The sequence below is a fragment of the Petromyzon marinus genome, chromosome 27, assembly GCF_048934315.1.
Source record: "Petromyzon marinus isolate PM22_M1 ecotype Great Lakes invasive population chromosome 27, UKy_Petmar_22M1.pri1.0, whole genome shotgun sequence".
NCBI lineage: Eukaryota > Metazoa > Chordata > Hyperoartia > Petromyzontiformes > Petromyzontidae > Petromyzon > Petromyzon marinus.
Genome location: NC_133693.1, coordinates 6,673,310 through 6,695,399, shown reverse-complemented (window position 1 = coordinate 6,695,399; position 22,090 = coordinate 6,673,310). Strand labels below are relative to the sequence as shown.

The 22,090-nt window shown below is 47.1% G+C and overlaps 1 protein-coding gene across 1 annotated transcript in view; it reads left to right on the top strand.

Moving 5' to 3' along the window:
- Positions 1–417: 417 nt before the first annotated feature.
- LOC116946600 (putative DBH-like monooxygenase protein 2) overlaps positions 418–22,090 on the top strand; it is a 37,013-nt gene continuing 15,340 nt past the window's right edge. The window contains exons 1-8 of the mRNA XM_032961659.2: positions 418–1,004; positions 2,820–2,966; positions 7,295–7,480; positions 12,343–12,426; positions 17,698–17,883; positions 18,958–19,060; positions 19,716–19,906; positions 21,809–21,894. Coding sequence (XP_032817550.2) covers positions 720–1,004; positions 2,820–2,966; positions 7,295–7,480; positions 12,343–12,426; positions 17,698–17,883; positions 18,958–19,060; positions 19,716–19,906; positions 21,809–21,894 — 1,268 coding nt within the window. The 5' untranslated portion in view covers positions 418–719. The remainder of the gene's footprint in view (positions 1,005–2,819; positions 2,967–7,294; positions 7,481–12,342; positions 12,427–17,697; positions 17,884–18,957; positions 19,061–19,715; positions 19,907–21,808; positions 21,895–22,090) is intronic.

Here is a 22,090-nt window from a genome sequence, read left to right as displayed (position 1 = left end):
TCCAAATATACAGGGCGTCAGGATCGCAAATCGAACCCTGTATTATGTGCGTAGGGAGCGGTAGTTTAGCAGGTTCGTTGCCACCGTGGCATCCACGGCCATGACATAGAAAGGTGACCATGACATATTCGTGCGGTCCACCAACCTTCGACTCCACCGTGCTGGATTACAAGCCACGCGTGCCACCGCGGCGTTTAAATGGACACTGAGTGAAGCTTTTCACCTTCTACAATACCGTGCGCTTTCTCGCACGTGCAAAACAAATCACGTAAAAATCTGTTGTTGCAATCGGTTGAATTAAAGTAAAGCGTAAACTGTACTTTTTAATTTTCGATTTAAAGCTTTCGTGACTGCAGGGATTCATCTTCTGGGTTCTTTCGGTAAAGTCACGTAGAAGGGAAATGAAATAATAAAAATAATATTGTACGTCACTTTACCGAAAGAACCCAGAAGATGTACTTTTTAAGTCACGCACCTAGGTGTCATCTATCCATTTATAAATGCATTTTGATTTCAGCAATTGTTCCGTAATACGATACCCAACTAAGTTTATATGACCTGCTGGCATGCGTTTGATCACCAAATATGTAACCGCCCCTACCCCTCCGTGACCCCACCTTCCTCGTCTATCTCCGCTCCCACTGCTACCGGTCTTATAAAGGCCTCGCGTCCTCCGTCTTCACTGGCAGCACCGCGTCTCACCGTGACCCAATCCATCGATGTCGGCGAAGATGATGGCACCGGTGGTGATAATGATGATGATGATTGTGGGGGTGATGAAGGTGTCCTGTTCTTTGAACGCCACGACCAATCTCACGTTGAGCGCGGTTCTGGCTCCTGACGACTTCCACCTCTCGTGGGCGTTTGACAGCGACCAGATCGTCCTGGAAGCTCGGGTTCGCACCCGGGGCTGGGTCGGGCTGGGTCTGAGCTCCACGGGGATGATGGCCGGCTCTGACGTGGTGATCGGGTGGGTGGACAGCGCAGCCGCTACCCACCTCGTGGTGAGTGGCAGGCAACGAACTGGCTTCGATTTTTGGTCACGGTGTCAGGACGCAATGACTAAAATCATTATGAGCACCATGCATGCTTTATGCTCAGTGATTGTCGCGATGTTGATTTAAAAAAAAATAATGATAAAAATCATCATGATCGTTATCAAGATCACACATCCATCATCATTATAATCAGCATTATCATCACAACCATAATCACTACCATCATCTTTATCGTCATTATCATCAACATCATAATCATCGTCACAATCACCTTCATAATTATTATAGTCACCAACATCTTCATCACAGCATCATTGCGCTACTGCTGGTATAGATGTGTATGTACACGTGTGTGTGTGTGTAGGAAGCGGTAGTATAGGAGTTTGCACACTGCGCTATGAACCCGGGAACCCGGGGACCCGGGTTCGATTCCTGCACATGGACAACACCAGTGACGATTATGTGAACCGTTCCTGGGCCTCTGCTAGGTCGAATCAGCCTCAAATGAGTACCTGGTGCGGAGTGTAAACATCACCACTGGGGAGACAAAGGCGACCGGGCGTGGTGTTGGCCACCCACCCCCTCGTGTGCCGTGTCGGCCTTCACGGGTGCTTGCTAACAGCACTTGCCCCAACAGTCTGTTAAGGTTATACGGGGGGTCTTTGTCTTTGTGTGTATGTGAAGATGATGAAGTCAAGCTACCTCTGGTATTGATTGTGATGATTACACTAACAATAACAACATGCAATGAGGAACCCGGTACAAATACGGGAGACGGTGCGCATTTAGGTGTCTTGTAAGCGAACATGGATTGTTTTTATCATATGTTGGAGGCAGTAAGGGAGCTGTGGGGCACCCCTATAAATTACGTCTCATCCTTAAAAGAGGCAGAGGTTAAAAACTGGTTTGGATATAACAGCAATTTAACCAGCCATGGCAAATTATTTGGAGGTGCTGCTGCTGACAGTGATGCACAAGCGTAATGTGTTCAAATGAGTCGCAGACGTAGACTTTGGAGGCAACACATTTATTCAGTTCCAACACACAGGGTAACTTCCCCTTAACAGAATAACAACCTAAGGTGGTGACCACCCGGCTGACTACACTAGTTACCACGTGACTGTTACCACGGACCCGGGACTACAACATCTGCCCGGGTCCACGTGTTGGAAGACTTGTTGAACGGAGATCGTAGACCCGGTTTATCTTCTCTGTGGCGTGGCCGGCTCCGCCCTTGGCCACGTCCACCTTCCAGAACCCTCGGGAAGGATCTGGGTCCCAATAACGTGACCCCCCCCCCAGCCCTCTCTTAGGGCCCCTCTGTCAATTTAACCGGTCACGTGTCCTCCCGGGTCAACCAGAGTGGCATGGCCCCACACAACCTTATCCTTTGGTCGGCACCCACACACCCCGTCCTTTAGGGCCGGCACTGCACTCACAGCCATCCAGCGATGTCACAAGACAAGTATAATGAAGAACGGCAATAATAACAACTCAGCAATAACAGTGGCGTTAAAAGAAAAAAATAGGCGACGTTCCCGGCAATAACCCTATTGTTCTTAACAGATAAGCCATGCCAGTGAAGCGAGCACGCTCATAAAGGCAGCTACCAGTGGAGAATATTCGGAGTGAATGTCGAATTTGTTGACGGATAACATTTTGCATTATAATCCGGATTTCTCAACCCTACTCCCACGAACCTGGTAAACATGCTTTTAGGTATTATTAGGGGTGTTACGCATTAAATATCATCTCGTCCTAATTTCGAATCCTTGTACCTGCCATCTTCACCTCCTTCTCCCCTCCTCCTCGGGCGATCAGGACGCACACATCGAGATGGATCGGAGCCTGGTGCGGGACGCGAGCCAGGACTACAAACTCGTGGGGCTCAGCGAGAACGGCACCCACACGGTCATGCGCGTGGTGCGCGCGCTGCGCACGTATGACGCCAACGACAGGAACATCACCGTGCGTGTTACACACACACACACGTGTACACACACACACAGGCTACACACAAACACGTGTACACACACGAGTATACAAAAACACACGAGTAAACAAAAACACACGTGTACACACGTGCATACACACGTGTACCCATAAACACACGTGTACACACACACACACGAGTATACAAAAACATACGTGTACACACACACACACGTGTACACACAAACACCTGTACACACACACACACACGTGTACACACAAACACACGTGTACAACAACAACCGCCACTCGCCACTAAGTGGCGGTGACGTCACCACGACGCTTGTGCCAGGCTATTTGCACCTTGAAGCCACGTGAAGTGTCGAACGCCCGCTGGCAGGAGGTCACGGGGCAGACGCAGATGCCACGGGTCGACTGACTGAGACGACTGGCTGATGCACCACCTGTGCCCTCTACTAGGCCGACTTGCTGTGCTTTAGCCACCCGGCGCTCCACTCGTTGTGAGCGTCACTCCTCCGCCCTCCGTTATTGTTGGAGGGCAACTGCCTCCAACTGCCGAATAGCGTCCTTCACAAGCCTCCTCCACATAGGCCGATCTTGACACCGCTGGTACCAGTCATCGGCAAGTCTACTCAGCTCCACATCCTCCTGTACCACATCACTCCATCTCTTCTCTAGCCCGTGCCGCGCCCATTTTGCCCCCTCGATCCGGCCGAACAAAAGCTGTTTAGGCATGCGGTGGCTGGGCATGTGGGCTACATGACCCAGCCAACGCAGCCTTGCCTGCCGGAGGAGCTCACCGATGGGACTTTGTCCAGATCTTTCAAGGATTTGTGAGCTCCTCACACAATCCAGCCTGGTTAAACCCAGGATGGATCGTAGGCAGACCAGCCTAAATGTTTCTAACCGGCGAAGATGTTCCATTAGGGGAGGTCCACGTTTCGCAAACGTAGAGAAGGGAGGGAATTACTGTGGCCGAGAAGACCTGAAGCTTCGTGTGGAGTGAGAGACCAGGTAGCTTCCACACAGTGTTACGCAACCAATGAAAAGATAATGCCGCTCGACTGATTCGGAGTGAGACCTCTGCTGTTAAACCGGAGCCGGTCATGAGCACACCGCCAAGGTATGGGAAACTCTCCACTCTCTCCACAACTGCCCTATCACTAATTGGGAGTTGTGGGGGTGGAGTGTCCAATGGTACAAAATACCCAGGCAGGTGCTTAGTTTTGGTGGAGCTGATGGTAAGGCCCCACCTCTTGGTGGCAAGCTCCAGGTTCAGCAGCAGCGCCTCCAGCTCCTCCTCTGAGTGAGCAGCAATTATAAGATCATCGGCATACGTAACGTGGTTGAGCAATAGGGAGCCATCCCTTGACTGCACCCGGGCATCGACTAGCCTCCCATTGTATCTGTACCAGATGGAAATTCCTCCGTTATAGCTATTGAAGGCTTCATGAACTAAGTGGTTAATATAGATGTTAAATAATGTGGGAGCCAGAGGACATCCCTGTCGCACACCAAGGTGTACAGGGAATGGCTCTGACTCCTGGACTTGTAGTTATATCCGGGCCCGCTCACCGTCATGAAGGTCCTTAATAATCGTGAGCAGAGGGTCAGGGACTCCGAAAGCACGAAGAACAATCTTAATTTGAAGTTTTTGTGACTGCAGGAATCCATACTCTTTTGTTCTTTCGGTAAAGTCACGTAGGTACAAAATAACATTTTAATTTATTTTACACGAAGAACAGCCCAGAGCCCAGGCCTACTGATAGTATCATAGGCTTTGACTAGGTCAATAAAGCAGAGATGTAGGTCTTGTTGGAATTCCATACACCTCTGCTGTAGCAGACGGACAGAAAATATGGCATCTGTGCAGGACCGCCCTTTCCTGAAATCGCATTGGGACTCCGCAAGCCTCTCCTCAGTGTACCTAGCAAGGCGATGTTGAATAATCCTTGCCAGGACCTTTCCCGGCACACTGAGGAGTGAGATGCCCCTGTTGTTGTTACAGTCTGTGCGGTCCCCCTTCTTAAAGAGGGGGACCACCAGGCATCCTTCCAATTCTGCAGAACCCGTCCAGTGATCCAGACTGTTGTTATGATGTCATGTAGGGCAGTCTGTGCACAAACGCCACCCTCCCTCAGCATTTATCTTGGTAGATCATCTAGTCTCAGACTCTGGATCGCCCTCAGTACTTCCTCCACAGATGGCACCTCAGCCAGCCACTCACAGAGGGTGACTTCTTCTTCCAATATTTGAGGCACCGCAGCCTTGGCAGGGTCATCCCCCCTTTATCCCATGTTGTTTTCCTGGGTGAGGGAAGTCCCCTCCCCCAAGACCTCACAGAAATGCTCAGCAAATCTGCAAACATGTTCCTGGGGGTCAGAGAATGAATCACCGCTCTTTCCCCTAATGATGGTAATAGGTGTGGTGCTGCAGGTTACTTTTTGATGGAGTTAAAGAGTGATTTGTGATCACGGGCCACTGAGGCAGACTCCATCTCCTCAGCAACCCACAACCACCACACATCCTTGCAGCGCCTCACAGCTCTCCAAACCTCCGAGCAAAGGCTGCGGTAAGCCTCATTCTCCAACATGGGATGCTGTAGCCGATGAGAGTGGGCCTGTCGCTTTTTCTCAGCCAGCTTGAACACCTCCTCTGTCAGCCAGAGTCTCTGGGGAGGTCTGGACCGTGTACCCAAAGCAGTTATTGCAGCTGCATGAGCCAGAGTCCTAAACCTCGCCCATTTCCCCTCGACATCAGGAGGAGTGGGGGACGATGCCAACCCCAGCCGCAAGCGATGATTAAATTCTCGCTTGTAACTTTCATCAGCGAGCTGAGACCATGCCACTAAGGGTTTGAATGGAATCCTGGGTGTACACCCACCACCGGAGTGGAAGAATGGCAGGCGCATCTTACAGATGACAAGTCGATGGTCAGTGGGCATATCAGCTCCACGGTAGGTCCTGGTGTCAAGGACATGGGCCTGCATCCGTCACTACATAGTCCAGCAGATGTTCTTGCTTGGACCCAGGATGCATCCATGATGTGGTGTGGATGCGCCGATGCCGGAACAGCGTGTTCGTAATTACAAGCCCATGGCCTGCACAAAAATCTAGCAGCCTCCTGCCGTTGTTATTGAGCTGATCTGGCCCATGCCTTCCAATTACTCCAGACCAGGTGTCAGCATGACTAACTCGGGCATTGAAGTCACCCAACAAGATAACTATCCCGAGGGGCCACTTTAGCTAGCACCTGTGACAAGAGGTCATAGAAGGCATCTGACTCATCGGCCTTGCCTGCATTCCTCTACAGATATTAATCTTAGTGGGGGCATGAGTAACCACAACCACCACTCCTTGCCCTCTGGTTGATGGGAAGGCGAGCCCAAAGTAGCCTGGGGCTTGCAGCTTACCACACCTCACCGCCACACTCCCACACCCCCTTCATTATTTTATTCAGAAGAAGAGCCACACCCTGTTGTTTGGCAGTCTCCTTCCCCGAGTAGAGGACTGTCCACCCCTCATGGTGGCAGGAGTCAGAGCCGGTCCACCAGACCTCCTGAATACCACAGAGATCCAGGCGGTACCAGTCCAGCTCGCGACAGAGGAGTGGCAGCCTCTCCTCTGCAGTGAGCGTTCGAACATTCCACGTGTCCATACACAGTGTTTTTTTGTTGTTTCTGGAGGAGACCCGAGGGTAAGGATTCAGTGTCCTGGATCCGCCAAATGGGGTCTGGCCAGGATACGTCATAGACGCCTGTCTCCCTGGGCCTCCGGCACAAGCTTAATAAATGTTTTACCTCGTAGTTTAGTGGTAGTTAATTGAAGGTGGAGGGGTTACCAGCGCCTCGCACCCGTCCAGAGCCCTCATTTGGCCGCTGTGATGGTTACAAACGCCATGAGGGGAAAGGCCAATCTGAATTGACCCTCCCCCCACGGCACTGCCCACGACAGCGTTGCCCGCCTGGCAGTTTTGCCAAACACGTGTACACACACACACGTGTACACGCACACAAAGATCCTCAAGCATAACCTTAAAATAACTGTTGTGGCAAGTGTAGTGAGCAAGCACCTCTGAAGGCTGGAATGGCACATGAGGGGGTGAGTGGCCAACACCACGCCCGGCCGCCTTTTTCTCCCCCAGTGGCGATGTTTACGTACCGCACCAGGTGCTCATTTGAGGTTGAGTCGACCTAGGGGAGGGCCCCAGGACCGGTTCAGATAATGGTCACTGGTGGGTGACAAGTTGAACTCGTGCCGCCGGCGTTTCGTAGCGCTTAACCGCGACACCACGGCTCCCCATGCTACTCCGACGCAACACGCACACGCACGGCCGACACACAGGAGGACACGGTGCGCCTGATCTGGGCCTACAGCACAGACGACCCGAAGAGCGAGAACGTGACTGACGTCCCGTACCACAGCGCGGCCACGCGGGGCTCCAAGAGCATCCTGCTCCTGAGGCAAGGATTTCCCACCGAGCAGCCCCTGCCGCAGAACTACTCCACGTTCGACGTGGTGCAGAGCCAGGTGAGGCGACGGGCAGCCTTCGCTCGTGTGGATTGACGGGGAATTATGGACGATGACGATGAGTGTGTGATAAAATATATATCGGCGTCGGATGCATCTTGTGTAACTCCAAAGGGCCCCCGTCAATCCGGTTGCATTGGATTGTTGTGGTCAACTGGTCGGGAATCAGATCCTTCAGGGGGCGGGATTGACACTCTAATGTTTGTTCAGTAGATTTAATTGACAACCTCCTTGCTGTACTGCCATTACACCGACTGTGTTTGGGCCTGTCACGTACGATGTTCCCTGCTCGATCAACTAAACCCTGACGCATTTAAAAGTACACACAACCGCATCGCAGGTGTGCGCGCCATTCTGTGATATATTTTGAGTTTGCATCTTCTGCCCATGGTCGCGTGGACTTTTCTCTGGGTCCTATAGTTTTCCCCTCGACAGAGTCATCCGTTTATAGTATTTGGCTGTTTCCACGTGAAAATCCACTTCATTGAGCTATCGTCTGTGGCTAGGTCGCTTCTGAAAAAGAGATATATAGCTCAGTGGATCTTACCTGGTAAAAAAATTGTTTCAATTTAAAGTCTTAGCTCTTTCGGTAAAGTCACGTTGAAGGGAAACAATAAAATAATAATATATATATAAAATAAAAATTCTCACGACGTTTCGACCATAACACAAACGGTCGTCATCAGGTGTGACCGTTTGTGTTATGGTCGAAACGTCGTGAGAATTTTTATTGTTTTATATATATTTTATTGTTTCCCTTCAACGTGACATTACCGAAAGAGCTAAGAATATGAATTACTGCAGTCACGAAAGCTTTAAATCTAAATTTGTTTCAATTTAGTTTAGTTGTATCAGAATGAGAAGTGTATTTCCCGAATAAAGTCGATTGAGAAAAGCTCTCCTTTTTCAGAGGGCGACAACACCAAAGCATTCCATCAATACAGATACCAAAAATAAGTTAAGTAATAAATTATATTCACACTTCAACTTTAGTAGTATCTACTGACTCGATATATGCCAACACACCCTACATACAATAATACAAGTCAGTGTAGGGTGCCTATACACCCTACATACAATAGAGTCAGTGGAATCTGCACACATGGGGGTGGGGGGGGGGTGGAGGACATCAGTGATGTGAATCGTCAGTTTAAATGAGGATAGACAAGACAGCAGGCTGGAAATACCAAGAGACAAAACTAGAGGTGGTTGCAAAACTTTGGGGCAGCTACATTCAAATACTTTCAATGCAAATTATGTTCGAAATTCTTCGACCTTTTCACAATCGGATATGCGTAAATGCCTTCAACAGTGTCTCATATCACGTACGAATTGCACGCGTGCACAATAACTGGAAGTTTGAGACACTGTCACGCGGCGTCGGATGTGAACAAAAAAATGCGTTGTGCAATAGTTTTTTTTTAAATTCCAAATGGAGATTTCCGCAATGACTTGGTACATTCGTGCGTCTGTGCGAGTTAAACCGAGCCAGTTGTGCAACAAGCTGTCATACCCATTGATCATTGGTTGGCTGCTCGCGAAGTTGTACTCATTTTATTTATTCACGAGTTCATGAAGCGTGTCTTCGTCAGGAATTTTTTTTCAATGAATGTGATAATTAACCTATGATTTTTAGCAATTGTTATCGACAATCAGACACTAACAACTGCTCCAAAAATGTGTATTTCTCTGCAAAAAAGCACGCAAAATTGTTGACGAATTGATTCAACTTATTCTATTATAAAAGAACGGCGTTCCGTTTGTCCGTCATCTAAATTATAAGAGCCTTTCAGAAGGCCTGAATCAAAAAGTTGAAGAAAGTAGTATCTACTGACTATATATGCCTACACAACCTACATATAAGTCAGTAGTATCTACTGATTAGATATGAGGACATCAGATTGGAATAAGGTGGCCGTAGGCTGCCGAAATTCTAATACCGACTATAATCACCCAGGAATGTCCTTAACGCTCGTGACGTCACTCCACATCGACCAGCCCCCCTCATTAATAATCATGAACAGGTTACGTCCTTCACATGGACCCCCCCCCCCTCATGAATAATCATGAGCAGGTGACGTCACTCCACATCATTGATAATCATAAGGTGACGTCATACTCTTTGGTTCTATTCGGTAAAGTCACGTAGGTAAAAAATAAAACAACAAAAATCACGACGTCTCGGCCACAACACCAACGCTGGTCCCGTCACCTGATGAAGGCCGCTTGTGTTGTGGCCGAAACGTCGTGATTTTTGTCGTTTTATTTTTTACCTACGTGACTTTCCCGAATAGAACCAAAGAGTATGGATCCTTGCAGTCACGAAAGCTTCAAATCTAGAATAAGGTGACGTCCTCCAAATGGACACCCCGCCAGCATTCAATAGAATTAGCGGCTGACGTCACTCCACATGGGGGGGGGGGGCCGAGGCGCCTCCTCCCCCCTCCTCGGCGTCAACTCACAACCCTCACTACAAAGTCAGAACCCTCACGTCACGCGATCTCCGTAACGCTGTTGAGACACGAACTAGTAATGTCAGAACTGCACGACTCCAGGAAGTGGCCCGGAAGCTTGCCACAACGTAAGGGGGCCGTGGCCAGTTACAGCCAACGTCAGTTGACCGTGAACAATTAGACCCAAGCCGAAACACAACATAAAAATAATGTAAATATATATAAAAAAATTAATGATAGAATATAGTATTGTCATCAGTATGACATAAGTATAACAAGTTTGCAGTCGATACCACATTGGGAAGTGGGTTAAAATTGAGTTACAAGATTTGAGGATACGACAACAACAGAGTGAGTTGATAGAAATAATAATTTTAAAAAGGACGTGATGATGAACAAGGGATCATAACCTTAAAATGAAATGTCTGTGTCACCGCGCCCTTACAAATTGCACACGCATTAATGTAATGGATATCACGTCGCGGTCTGCTTTTCGCTTGCAAAAAATATGAATTCCTGCAGTCACAAAAGCTTTAAGCGAAGATTCAGACGTTTGCAGTCGTGGGTGGGCGAGAACATTCGTAATTTCAAAAGGTGTGGGGGGGTAGGGGAATGTAGGATTATTAATTAATAAAATGTATGATTATTAATTAGTAAAATGTAGGATCAATTAGCCAATGTAGCATTAATGAGTACAATGTAAGATTAATTAGTAAAATTTAGCATTAATGAGTTAAATGTAGGATTATTAGTAAAATTTAGGATTAGTCAATGTAGCATTAATGAGTAAAATGTAAGATTAATGATTAAAATTAAGCATTAATAATTAGTTAAATGCAGGATTATTAATGAGTAAAATATAGGATTATTAATGAGTCAAATACATAACTAATAATTAGTCAAATGTAGTTAATACGAATAGGACCATGATAGGCAGGACCTGGATTGTTTTTTTAATGAAATACGGTATTGAATTGTCACGTGAGGAGGCAAAGTCTGTGTAGAAAATGTCAGCTCATTAGGCTTCGTAGATCCGAAAATATATGAAGCGTCAAAGATTACAAAGAATATAAACAGACAACATGGGCAAGTTCAATAAAAGTGTGAAGAAAAAACCCCGTGCGAGTGAATTTATCTCACCATAGTGGCGTCCCAGCAGGAAGATGAAATCATTAGTGTGACATTGCTGTGATATACGCCATTTGATTCGGGACATTTAGATATCCCGAGTCTCAATACCTTCCCAAGAGGGTCACACGGTGCTGTTTGGGTGATTCGTGTGTTTTTTTTTCTTTCTCCAAAAGTATATTTTCCTATTAACAAGACGATTCGGGTACACAACACAGCGGATATTAAATGGGGTTTACACCGCCACCACCACCACAACACACATTGCGGATTACAGTGCAATGGAAATCAGTCTAAACCGCATGTTTTTAATAAAACTTTAAATGAACTCTACAACCCACCTAGTGTCTTCATAAGCTCTAATAATACCCCTGTCAGCGAAGAAACAAAAGGGAGAGGGGGGGTGCCTTCATGCTCCAATGAATGCTCTTAATAATCAATGCCCACTGGAGGAGAGGTAGTGAAGGGGTTTCCATGTTTGGTGATAAGCTTCCTGCCTGACCCTGAGTTTTGCACTTAGATGCTCCAATTTTTGACAATTTATTGGCCCATTCCTGCAGTGTTGGGGGAGCATGCTCTTTCCAGTTCGCTATAAAAGGTGTGTTTTGCCGTAACTTTGAAATTTTGGATTAACGCATTTGCCTCCCTGGAAAGGCCTTTCGCGATTCGTATTTAATGACCTTTTTTGTTGTTGACATGGTGTAGAATTGGAGAAAATCCATGCACGAGGGGATAGAACAGAACCACCAAGCAGATTCACAAAATCCACTGGCGGTACTGCCATCTGCTGGCCACATCGCTGCCGATCGTTGCTCTGGGTAATCTCAACCCACGATCATAAAACTACTTAAATATATTTTTTATTTTAGCAGGTAATGCCCCTGAGCTATAAAGCTCTTTTTCAGAAGCGACCTATCACAAATGATAGCTCAACGAAGTGGATTATCACATGGAAATTTGACAGCAGCCAAATACTCTAAACACGTTTTATAAATGTGAAGGGAAAAAACGGAGGACCCGGAGAAGAATCCACGCCAGAGACATGCAAACTCCAAATATACAGGTTTTAGTGTCATGATCGAACCGACGACCTCTTTTATACCAGGCGAGGTAGTTAACATCTCGCCACCGTGTCGCCCCTCATCATCCCTGCTTGATCAATGGCAATTTAATTTCTGAATACAACGCGATATCTGTTTAGTAATTTAATTGTGTTACAACGAATGTGTAATTGACAATGTGTTGAGTTTTTTGTCATAAAGTACGTGTTTGTGCTTTCAGTTCCTGATACCTCCAGTTGAAACAAACTACGTGTGCAATGTTATGCAATTACCCAACCTGACCAAGAAACATCATCTGATAAAGGTAGGGTTCCCTACACACACACAAAGACAAAGATCCCCCGTATAGCCTTTAAGAGACCATTGGGGCAAGTGCTGTTAGCGAGCCACTATGAATGGGGTGGGTGGCCAGCACCACCTCCGGCCCCCTTTGACTCCCGAGTGGCCATGTTTACACACCGCGCCAAGGTACTAATTTCAGGCTTCACCGCTCCAGCCTACGTAAAGATTCTGATCAAAGATATCCAGCTGGCCCCATGTAAACCGATTGTCTCGGCCTCGCTGTGTGCTGCGTTGCACCACTATCCGATTAGTCAACCTCGCATTCAATAAACTTTCAGAGCCAGGGTGAACATATGACTCCGACGTATTTAATTAATTGAACGAGGTAAAACCGATGGAAAAACACAGCACAAAATACAGAATCTGTTAATACTTGGAATATCAATACAATGAACACTGCAGCATCGTAACATTGTCTTAGATAACATGAAACTCCACAATAGGTCCTGGATGGACCAGGCACCTACATTAGCACTGAATAGCTATACAAGAGAATAAGCTACTGTGTTGAATAAGGTCACTTCGTGTAATCACCATACTGCAGCCTAAATATACGGCGCTGCACATAACACTGAACTGTGGATGAGATACTTATTCATCTTTGCTCTCAAGATCACATTAAAGTTACATGGGTACAAGTCTGGTTCAACTTACCCAACTACAGTGCGGGAAAAAAGCATTTGATCCCCTGCTGATTTTGTACGTTTGCCCACTGACAAAGAAATGATCAGTCTATACTTTTAATGGTAGGTTTATTTGAACAGTGAGAGACAGAATAACAACAACAAAAATCCAGAAAAACGCATGTCAAAAATGTTATGAATTGATTTGCATTTTAATGAGGGAGATAAGTATTGACCCCCTCTGCAAAACATGACTTAGTACTTGGTGGCAAAACCCTTGTTGGCAATCACAGAGGTCAGACGTTTCTTGTAGTTGGCCACCAGGTTTGCACACATCTCAGGAGGGATTTTGTCCCACTCCTCTTTGCAGATCTTCTCCAAGTCATTAAGGTTTCGAGGCTGACGTTTAGCAACTCGAACCTTCAGCTCCCTCCACAGATTTTATATGGGATTAAGGTCTGGAGACTGGCTAGGCCACTCTAGGACCTTAATGTGCTTCTTCTTGAGCCACTCCTTTGTTGCCTTGGCCGTGTGTTTTGGGTCATTGTCATGCTGGAATACCCATCCACGACCCATTTTCAATGCCCTGGCTGAGGGAAGGAGGTTCTCACCCAAGATTTGACGGTACATGGCCCCGTCCATCGTCCCTTTGATGCGGTGAAATTGTCCTGTCCCTTTAGCAGAACACCCCCAAAGCATAATGTTTCCACCTCCATGTTTGACGGTGGGGATGGTGTTCTTGGGGTCATAGGCAGCATTCCTCCTCCTCCAAACACGGCGAGTTGAGTTGATGCCAAAGAGCTCCATTTCGGTCTCATCTGACCACAACACTTTCACCCAGTTGTCCCCTGAATCATTCAGATGTTCATTGGCAAACTTCAGACGGGCATGTATATGTGCTTTCTTGAGCAGGGGGACCTTGCCGGGTGCTGCAGGATTTCAGTCCTTCATGGCGTAGTGTGTTACCAATCGTTTTCTTGGTGACTATGGTCCCAGCTGCCTTGAGATCATTAACAAGATCCTCCCGTGTAGTTCTGGGCTGATTCCTCACCGTTCTCATGATCATTGCAACTCCACGAGGTGAGATCTTGCATGGAGCCCCAGGCCGATGGAGATTGACAGTTATTTTGTGTTTCTTCCATTTGTGAATAATCGCACCAACTGTTGTCACCTTCTCACCAAGCTGCTTGGCAATGGTCTTGTAGCCCATTCCAGCCTTGTGTAGGTCTACAATCTTGTCCCTGACATCCTTGGAGAGCTGTTTAGTCTTGGCCATGGTGGAGAGTTTGGAATCTGATTGGTTGATTGCTTCTGTGGACAGGTGTCATTTATACAGGTAACAAGCTGATATTAAGAGCACTCCTTTTAAGAGTGTGCTCCTAATCTCACCTCGTTACCTATATAAAAGACACCTGGGAGCCAAAAATCTGATTGAGAGGGGGTCAAATACTTATTTCCCTCATTAAAATGCAAATCATTTTATAACATTTTTGACATGCGTTTTTCTGGATTTTTTTGTTGTTATTCTGTCTCTCACTGTTCAAGTAAACCTACTATTAAAACTATAGACTGATCATTTCTTTGTCAGTGGGCAAACATACAAAATCAGCCGGGGATCAAATACTTTTTTCCCCTCACTGTACAAGTAACATTCACAATAATGCAAGTGGCAGGCTTCGTTGTTAACGAGGCTTCATATTTATCATAGCAATTTAACAGCATTATAAAGCCATTTACAGCATTATAGCAATCCTAACATTATAACAGCATTTCCAGTATTATAAGAACATAAACGAACTTACAGACAATGCTTCTTAAAGTCCCACATTGAACAGATTCACCTATCTTCATTGAGATGCTATTTGTGCCTCCATTTTGTATTCTGTGTAATGGCTGATACCCTGCCTTATGGCTTAGAGAATATTAAATCTTCACTTCCTGGCCACGTGACCAAACTCAACATCATACCAGGAAATTCCTGTGTACGCACACCGCCACACCTGCCGTGAGGCAGAACACCGATTCCTTGCCTTCATAAAATTCCCCTCTCCTTTTATATCAGCCAACTTGACCCACCACCTCCTTCCAATTCCACCAATCACTGCCCGCTTTGGTGCCCTTTCACAATCTGATTGTCTGACTCATATTTGAGATGGGCCAATCACATACCTGTCAACTCCTATATCAGTGCCTATCTCATAACAGACCAATTTAGACCTTATTGATCACCCCGTGCACTTATAAATCTCAACTTTCATCCTACAAAGTCCCATCACAAGGGAAAAAAACTAATAGATTTTAAAAAATGCCCGTTTTGAAACGGCTGTATGCCCTATGGACCTCAAAATCCTATTTCCCCTGTACAAGAATATGGGTAAACCATATGGGTTGACAGGTATGCGATCATTGCCTGCGTATACCCTTGGGGGGGCGGGGGGGGGGGGTGTTGGGCCTCTTCCATTCAAGTCGGCCTCTGCACCTTTGCAGATGTAGCTGATCCACCCTGTCCCCCTCTCCTCCCGTCGAGGGACATGTCTGCTAAGTAGACAGCAACAACAACGAAAACATACATTTAGGAGAGGATGAGTAAGAAACTCCGCGTTGTGTTCTGTACTCCGGAGATAGTGGGCGACTCCACAACAGCTGAACACCAGTGGTTTGTGAAACGGCAAAACTTAATTTCAAAAGTCCTCTTCAGAAGGTTAAATTTAGTATCTGTGTAGTGACAGACTGGAGAGACACTATATTAGGAGGCACTGTGTTTATTTATAGCCTTCGCCGGCGCTGAGAATACTATAGTAAAGTCAGGACAGCAACGGGCTGCCTGACCCACAACGCTGAGACTAGGGTAAAACGATGTGTCGATGACGAAGACTTGACGAGACTTTACTTGACGCGACTTGACGGGACTTGACTTGACGGGCTCCAGGGGTCCACTCCAACAATGGCCCCGAGTCCTCCCCGGAGTCCCCCTTATATCCCCCCAGCACAGCCTCGCACCCCGTTGGCTATGCCCCCCTTCTAGAACCCCCTAGAAGGTTCCCGGGCTTCTCTCATACCCCATTCATCCCCTTCTCTCCACATCCCTTCCTCCCACCTACCCTCTCACCTCTGGCGGACAGGGTTGCCATGGCAGCCGAGCTCCTTTTTGCCAGCAGCCAGCGCTACATGCCGTAGTGACCGATTCCATATCACTACATCTGCAATAGTGATCAGACACAACCCACGTCACAACACCATCGCTGAATTCCTCGGTCCACCATTCCCTTCTGTTAAAGAATGATAAAACGCACCTAGTTACCCGTAGCTTTGCAAAATTTGTTTTTAGGTTCCTATATACTACAGAGTGGACAATTATACATGCGATTCATTACAAGTGCGTCTACACAGGCAACACGAACCGTGAGGTTGCTCTCACCGCTGCAGACAGAGCGGTTGTCCCAATAAAACACTGCCGTCTACTGCTGTGCACGTGTGACAAGAGCCCATTAGTAAACGAGTAGTGTGTGTGCGCTGATACGACACATCATACAAACTCCACACAGAGAGGTTCCCGAATCGAGAATCGAACCCAGGCCCTTCTTGCTGCGTAGCACGAGTTGTAATTGTGGTGCCACAGCAACGGAGCAACTCCGCAAACACCGCACTCCCCTCCAGGCCCCCACACTAAACATACACCCACACAGAGCGCACCCACGTAGTGTCCTGACGGGGGGTTGCCTGGCACATCGGGTTTTAATCCGAAGGGCCCCTAGAGGGAGAGTCCCACGGTTTCCTGGTGCCAGGAGATTGGCCGACCCTCACAGGACAGGTTACATTGCGGTGCCCCTAAATTGTCTGAAGATTGTATGGGCACAGAACGAAAAGGTTCAACCGCAAGGAGTTACTCACGACACTGGGAGAGGCGGAGGGTGGAATATTAGGCCAGAAGGGCAGACCAGTGGGTTAGAATTAATGCGCATGGGAGGACAATGGGTGAGGGGCCGCAGCAGCAGCAGCAGACCCCATAGCCCTCCATGTAGACGGCACAGGTGAGCACGCGATTGGCTGCGCAGTACAACGCCACCCTGGGCCTTTGAAGTGAGGGGATTAGGTCATGGTAGAGACGGTGGAGGGGGACGATGACGGGAAGCACGGTATGATGTCACCCTGGGCCTTTGAAGTTTAGAGAATAAAGATAGGTGCCCCGGGACGGTGAGTTCACTTGTGTTCAACCTCCGGGCGATCCAGAGCCTCCCTGCTGTGTCCTTGAGCCGCTCGCAGCATCCGTGTGATGCCCGTGAGTGCTGCTACGAGGCAGTGATAAGCAAGGGTTTCACTCGTCCTTCTCCCTCCGACTCTCACAGCGTCCGTTCGACGCCGTGAGTACAGCTACGAGCCATGTCCTTCAGAGAGGACGCTGGTGCGGGGAGGCCGATCACTCGATCGGCGGCGGCGAGAAGGGGTGGAGGAGGGGGGGGAGAGGAGGAGGGGCGTTAGCCCCCACAAAAAATCACTGCACAACCCCTGCTAACAACTCTCCAGTATACAAGCTCAGACGCAAACTACCAACAAAAACAACAACCCATGCAGGGATGGCTTCTCGAGTCTGTGTGTGTTCTCGTTCACAGGTGCAGCCGCTGGTGCAGGCCGGGAACACGCGTTTCGTGCACCACATGATAGTGTACGCGTGCGAGACCAACGTGAATATGTCCTACATAAATACAACCTTTCAATGCTACTCGTCGATGGGTGCAACCAATCACCCCAGCGCCAGGTGCTTAAGTGTGCTGGCTGCATGGGCTGTGGGCGGAGAGGTGAGCACAGGTGTACGCCAATGCGTGATGATCATCCTCATTATCACGATGACTATCACCCTTTGACTCTTTTAACTCATGAGGCAGCAGTAATTATGACATTTAACCTTATTTATTTGCAATCTTGAACTTGCTATGGCGAGGATTTAGACGTGCGTCTCGAGCAATTAAATTCCACACCATCTCAAAGTTCTGAAATAACACAAGAGAAACACAGATAGTGTCGAAAAAGGAAGGTGAAACGTAAGGAAATACAGGGGAAAGAGCAATGACAACCCCACGCATATCAACCAGCGGTACTCAAGCCACTGAAAGCCAAATACCAATGAGACCTGGGGAGGGGGGGCGGCGGGCGGGGGATACCTGATGGTGAACCTAGATTTGGTCTTGTTTTTGAGATTATTCAATGAGCTGCCATCTGTACAGACAACAGGACGGGCGAGCAAAAAGTGGAAATCAGACGTTGACATATAGGAAGGACTACACGCCGATTGACTCCAAAACATTTCACTTTTGCGTGGAGATTCAGGATATACATGTATTTATATGGTCTTTTTATTCATAAAAAGGCGCATATACTGATAGAAACAATTCAGGGCTACAATTTGATCAAATAATATATATATATATTTTTTTATGTTTTACCATCTTGTTTATGGTATTTCTATTTTGTCTCATTTGTACAGCTTCCTTAGAATTAATTGAACAGCATATTATTTTCATAAATGGAAAAAAAATGCAGATTCTTACACGCTCAATTCAACACATGTATCCTTAAAATCAATGCTAATCGATACACTAATGAATTATTACATCCCTAATAAATCAGTCCATAAATCGCCAACATCATCAGAATCATAATCGTTGCAAGAAAAAACATGCATAATTTAATATATTTCTAGCCCTGAAGTCTTACTACTTAATGTGACCAATTACAAGTGGTAGCAGGACATGGGGGTGGGTTCAATTGTTTACACCGATGGCCATCATTATAACGCTGATATTGCTGCTGCTGACGTTGGTGCTGCGGCCACAGCCGCTGATCGTGTGGATAACCGTAACGATATTCTCCAGACGTTCGACTACCCCGCTGATGCCGGATACTCGCTGGGCATGGACGCAGACCCGAAGGTCGTGATGCTGGAGATGCACTACAACAATCCACAAGCGGCGTCTGGTGAGTGACTCTTGTTTACTGTCCCCCCAGCCAAATCGGAAAATTCCGACATTTGAGCATGGTACCTCATGGGGAGAAAAGTAAAGCGGTTACCCCAGGGAGACATGAGGCAGCCGTACCACTCGTCTCTTCACAAGACGTACATATCTCTTCGTGCACGCCTGTGTGGATGATATCGTCGTCAAAATGCTGCTTCAGTGAACTCGCACGTAATGATAAACGTTACAATATTTCCAACATGTATACCCCAAAACGCTCCTCTGTTTAATTACTTCGCATTATAAATTAAATCCCTCATCCCCACATTGTTCCTTTGCATATCTTTTATGTAGAATCTTGAGATGCACAAATATTTATACAAATGCATACTTGCACACGTGGATACATGTATCACATCAACCACACGCAACAAAGACAAATATCCCCCAAAGAGCCTTAACAGACTGTTGGGGCAAGAGCTGTTAGTGAGCACCAATAAAGGCCACCAAGATACACAAGGGGGTGGGTGGCCAGCACCACACCCGACCGCCTTTGTCTCCTAAGCGGAAATGTTTACACACTGCACCAGGTACTAATTTGAGGCTGAGTTGACCTGGAGAGGCCCAGGACTGGTTCAGATCATCGTCACAGGTGTTGCACACACGCACACACACAGGTGTGAGCGACAGCTCAGGACTTCGCTTGTACTACACACCTAACCTGCGCAAGTACGACACCGGGATACTGGAGACTGGCATTTTGCCAAACATATACCACTTCATCCCCCCGAAGACGACGAGCTTCACGAGCTATGGGATCTGCAACACCAGAAGCTTCGTCACCGCCAACTCCAACGACACCTTGCAGGTACTGGGCTAGGTGCCAGCCCAGGCGTGGGCAACTGACCGGTACTCCCTCCTCCCTGACCCCTACCACCACCACCACCACGACTAACCTCATGAACTTCATCGCGGATAACAGTCATCGTTGTTCTATAGATCAGTCCTTCGCAACTACCGTTGTGCCACGGCAAAGTCCCAGGTGTGCCGGAAACGTTCCAGGTGTGCCGGCAAAGTATCAGGTGTGCCACGGTAATTTCGGAATTAAAAGGAAATAACCTCACTTTGCAAGATAGAGAAGACAAATGCCACGTGCCGTTCAGTGGCCGATCCAGTCATTGTTGTTCAATATCAGGAACTACATATGTAACGAACCAAATAATTATCAATTTAGATACCAGCCAACAACACTTGCACATTTGAAGGATGTGTTTCTAACCAATAGGATTCTAGAAAAAAAACACCACTCTTTGGTTCTTTCGGTAAGGTCACGTAGGTAGAAAAATAATAGATCACGGCGTTTCTATCGCAACACAAGCAATCGTCATCAGGTGGGACAACCACAGCGAGAAAAGACTGCTGCAGTAGGCGAGAGATCTGCCGTGGCACGAGATTATATAGGCCTCGGCAGTAGGGGGGGGGGGGAGGGAAGGGGGGGGGGGGGTGCAGAAAGTCGACCCCGCAGCAGCACCCGGGTCACTGGAGTAAAGTGGGCCACCGCAGTGGCACTGGCGAGGTCGACTGCAGGGGAGGAAAGAGAAAGGGGGAGGAGGCAGGGCAGAAAGTGGACCCCCGCAGTAGCACCGGGTGCTACTGCGGGGTGGCTGCCCCGCCCATGCTGCTGACACACTTGGACTGCGCCCCTCACCGCTCAGCGCTATTATTTTCTATCGACGTGACTTTACCGAAAGAACCAAAGAATATAAACCGTATAGGTTGACAGGTATGTATAGAGATCCAGAGACCCACACAGATTCTCAAAGAGTGACAAGAGCCACACACAGACTCACCTCTGTGACACTTCCGTACGTATAAACAATCGGAAGTGACCTTTATAGCAGGTGCACAACACGAGTCCTTCGTGCCTGAGATTTGCATTTGACCCACCTCCCATCACCTCTCTCCACTGCCCAACACCATTTTTACTTATAGCTTCATAAAAATGTATGACAGATAAGAAAATATACAATTTGGAATATTCAGGTGTTGTCATCACCCTATATCAGTTGCTCCAACTTTATTTTCTATAATTTTACATGTCTAATATCCAATTAGTGCATTTTCATTCTCATAATCTTACAATCCCCCCCTTTTTTATATGAATATTTTTAGTTTCTTATATTAATCTCTTACACCTTATCCACTCATGCAACTCCCAGAGCCACACGATGTGTAACCCGATCTACCATTTTGCCATTGCCCTGCGGAATGCAGTCTGTGAAGGCCTTAAAATTTAGGCAATCCATTGAAAAAATAAAAAAAATTGTATTCTTATTTTTCATAGTATATATTTGTTTGTCTATTAACCATGATTCGTAAATATGTTGTTGTTTGTTCTAATGTTAGATTAGTAACACAGTCTGTGCTGCTCTCCAGTTTCCTGGGTGAAATGTGGACTAGGTTTTGCCTAATCCTGACCAGCCGACTCAAAAACGTAACAAATTCAATTAAATGTTGACTGTGCGACGCAGCTGTGGGGGGAGTTATTGACCCGACCTTTCTGTACAATCGTCTTCTCTCAACTCAATAATATTTACAATGTCCGAGATGGAGGCATCTTAATACCATAGCTGTCGTATGACGGGTGTACGCATGAACAAAATGTTTGCCTTTTTTTGTTTAATGCTGTTACCAATAACCACCGAAAAACAATTTTCTTAAAATAAAATTAAGAAACTTGGTCACGAGCGATCGTCGTGTGGTGTTTCAGGGGCAAGTGTCTGGAACCATGAACGTATTCGCCACTATGCTCCATTCCCACCTGGCCGGTATCGCGATTCAAGTGCGGCACTTCAGGTATGTCCGAGTCGATGACAAGGCCATGGGCCCTTGTGAATGGTATGGTTTACCTTTTTCCGTGAAAAGTTGGACTTCTTTTGGCTATACAGTCGCCTCGCCTTTTACGTGTGTCTGCATAAAGCGATTTTGATGTGGCGCGTTAGATCAATTTGAAATTTTATTTTTATAACGTTCGCACTATCATTGAAATAAT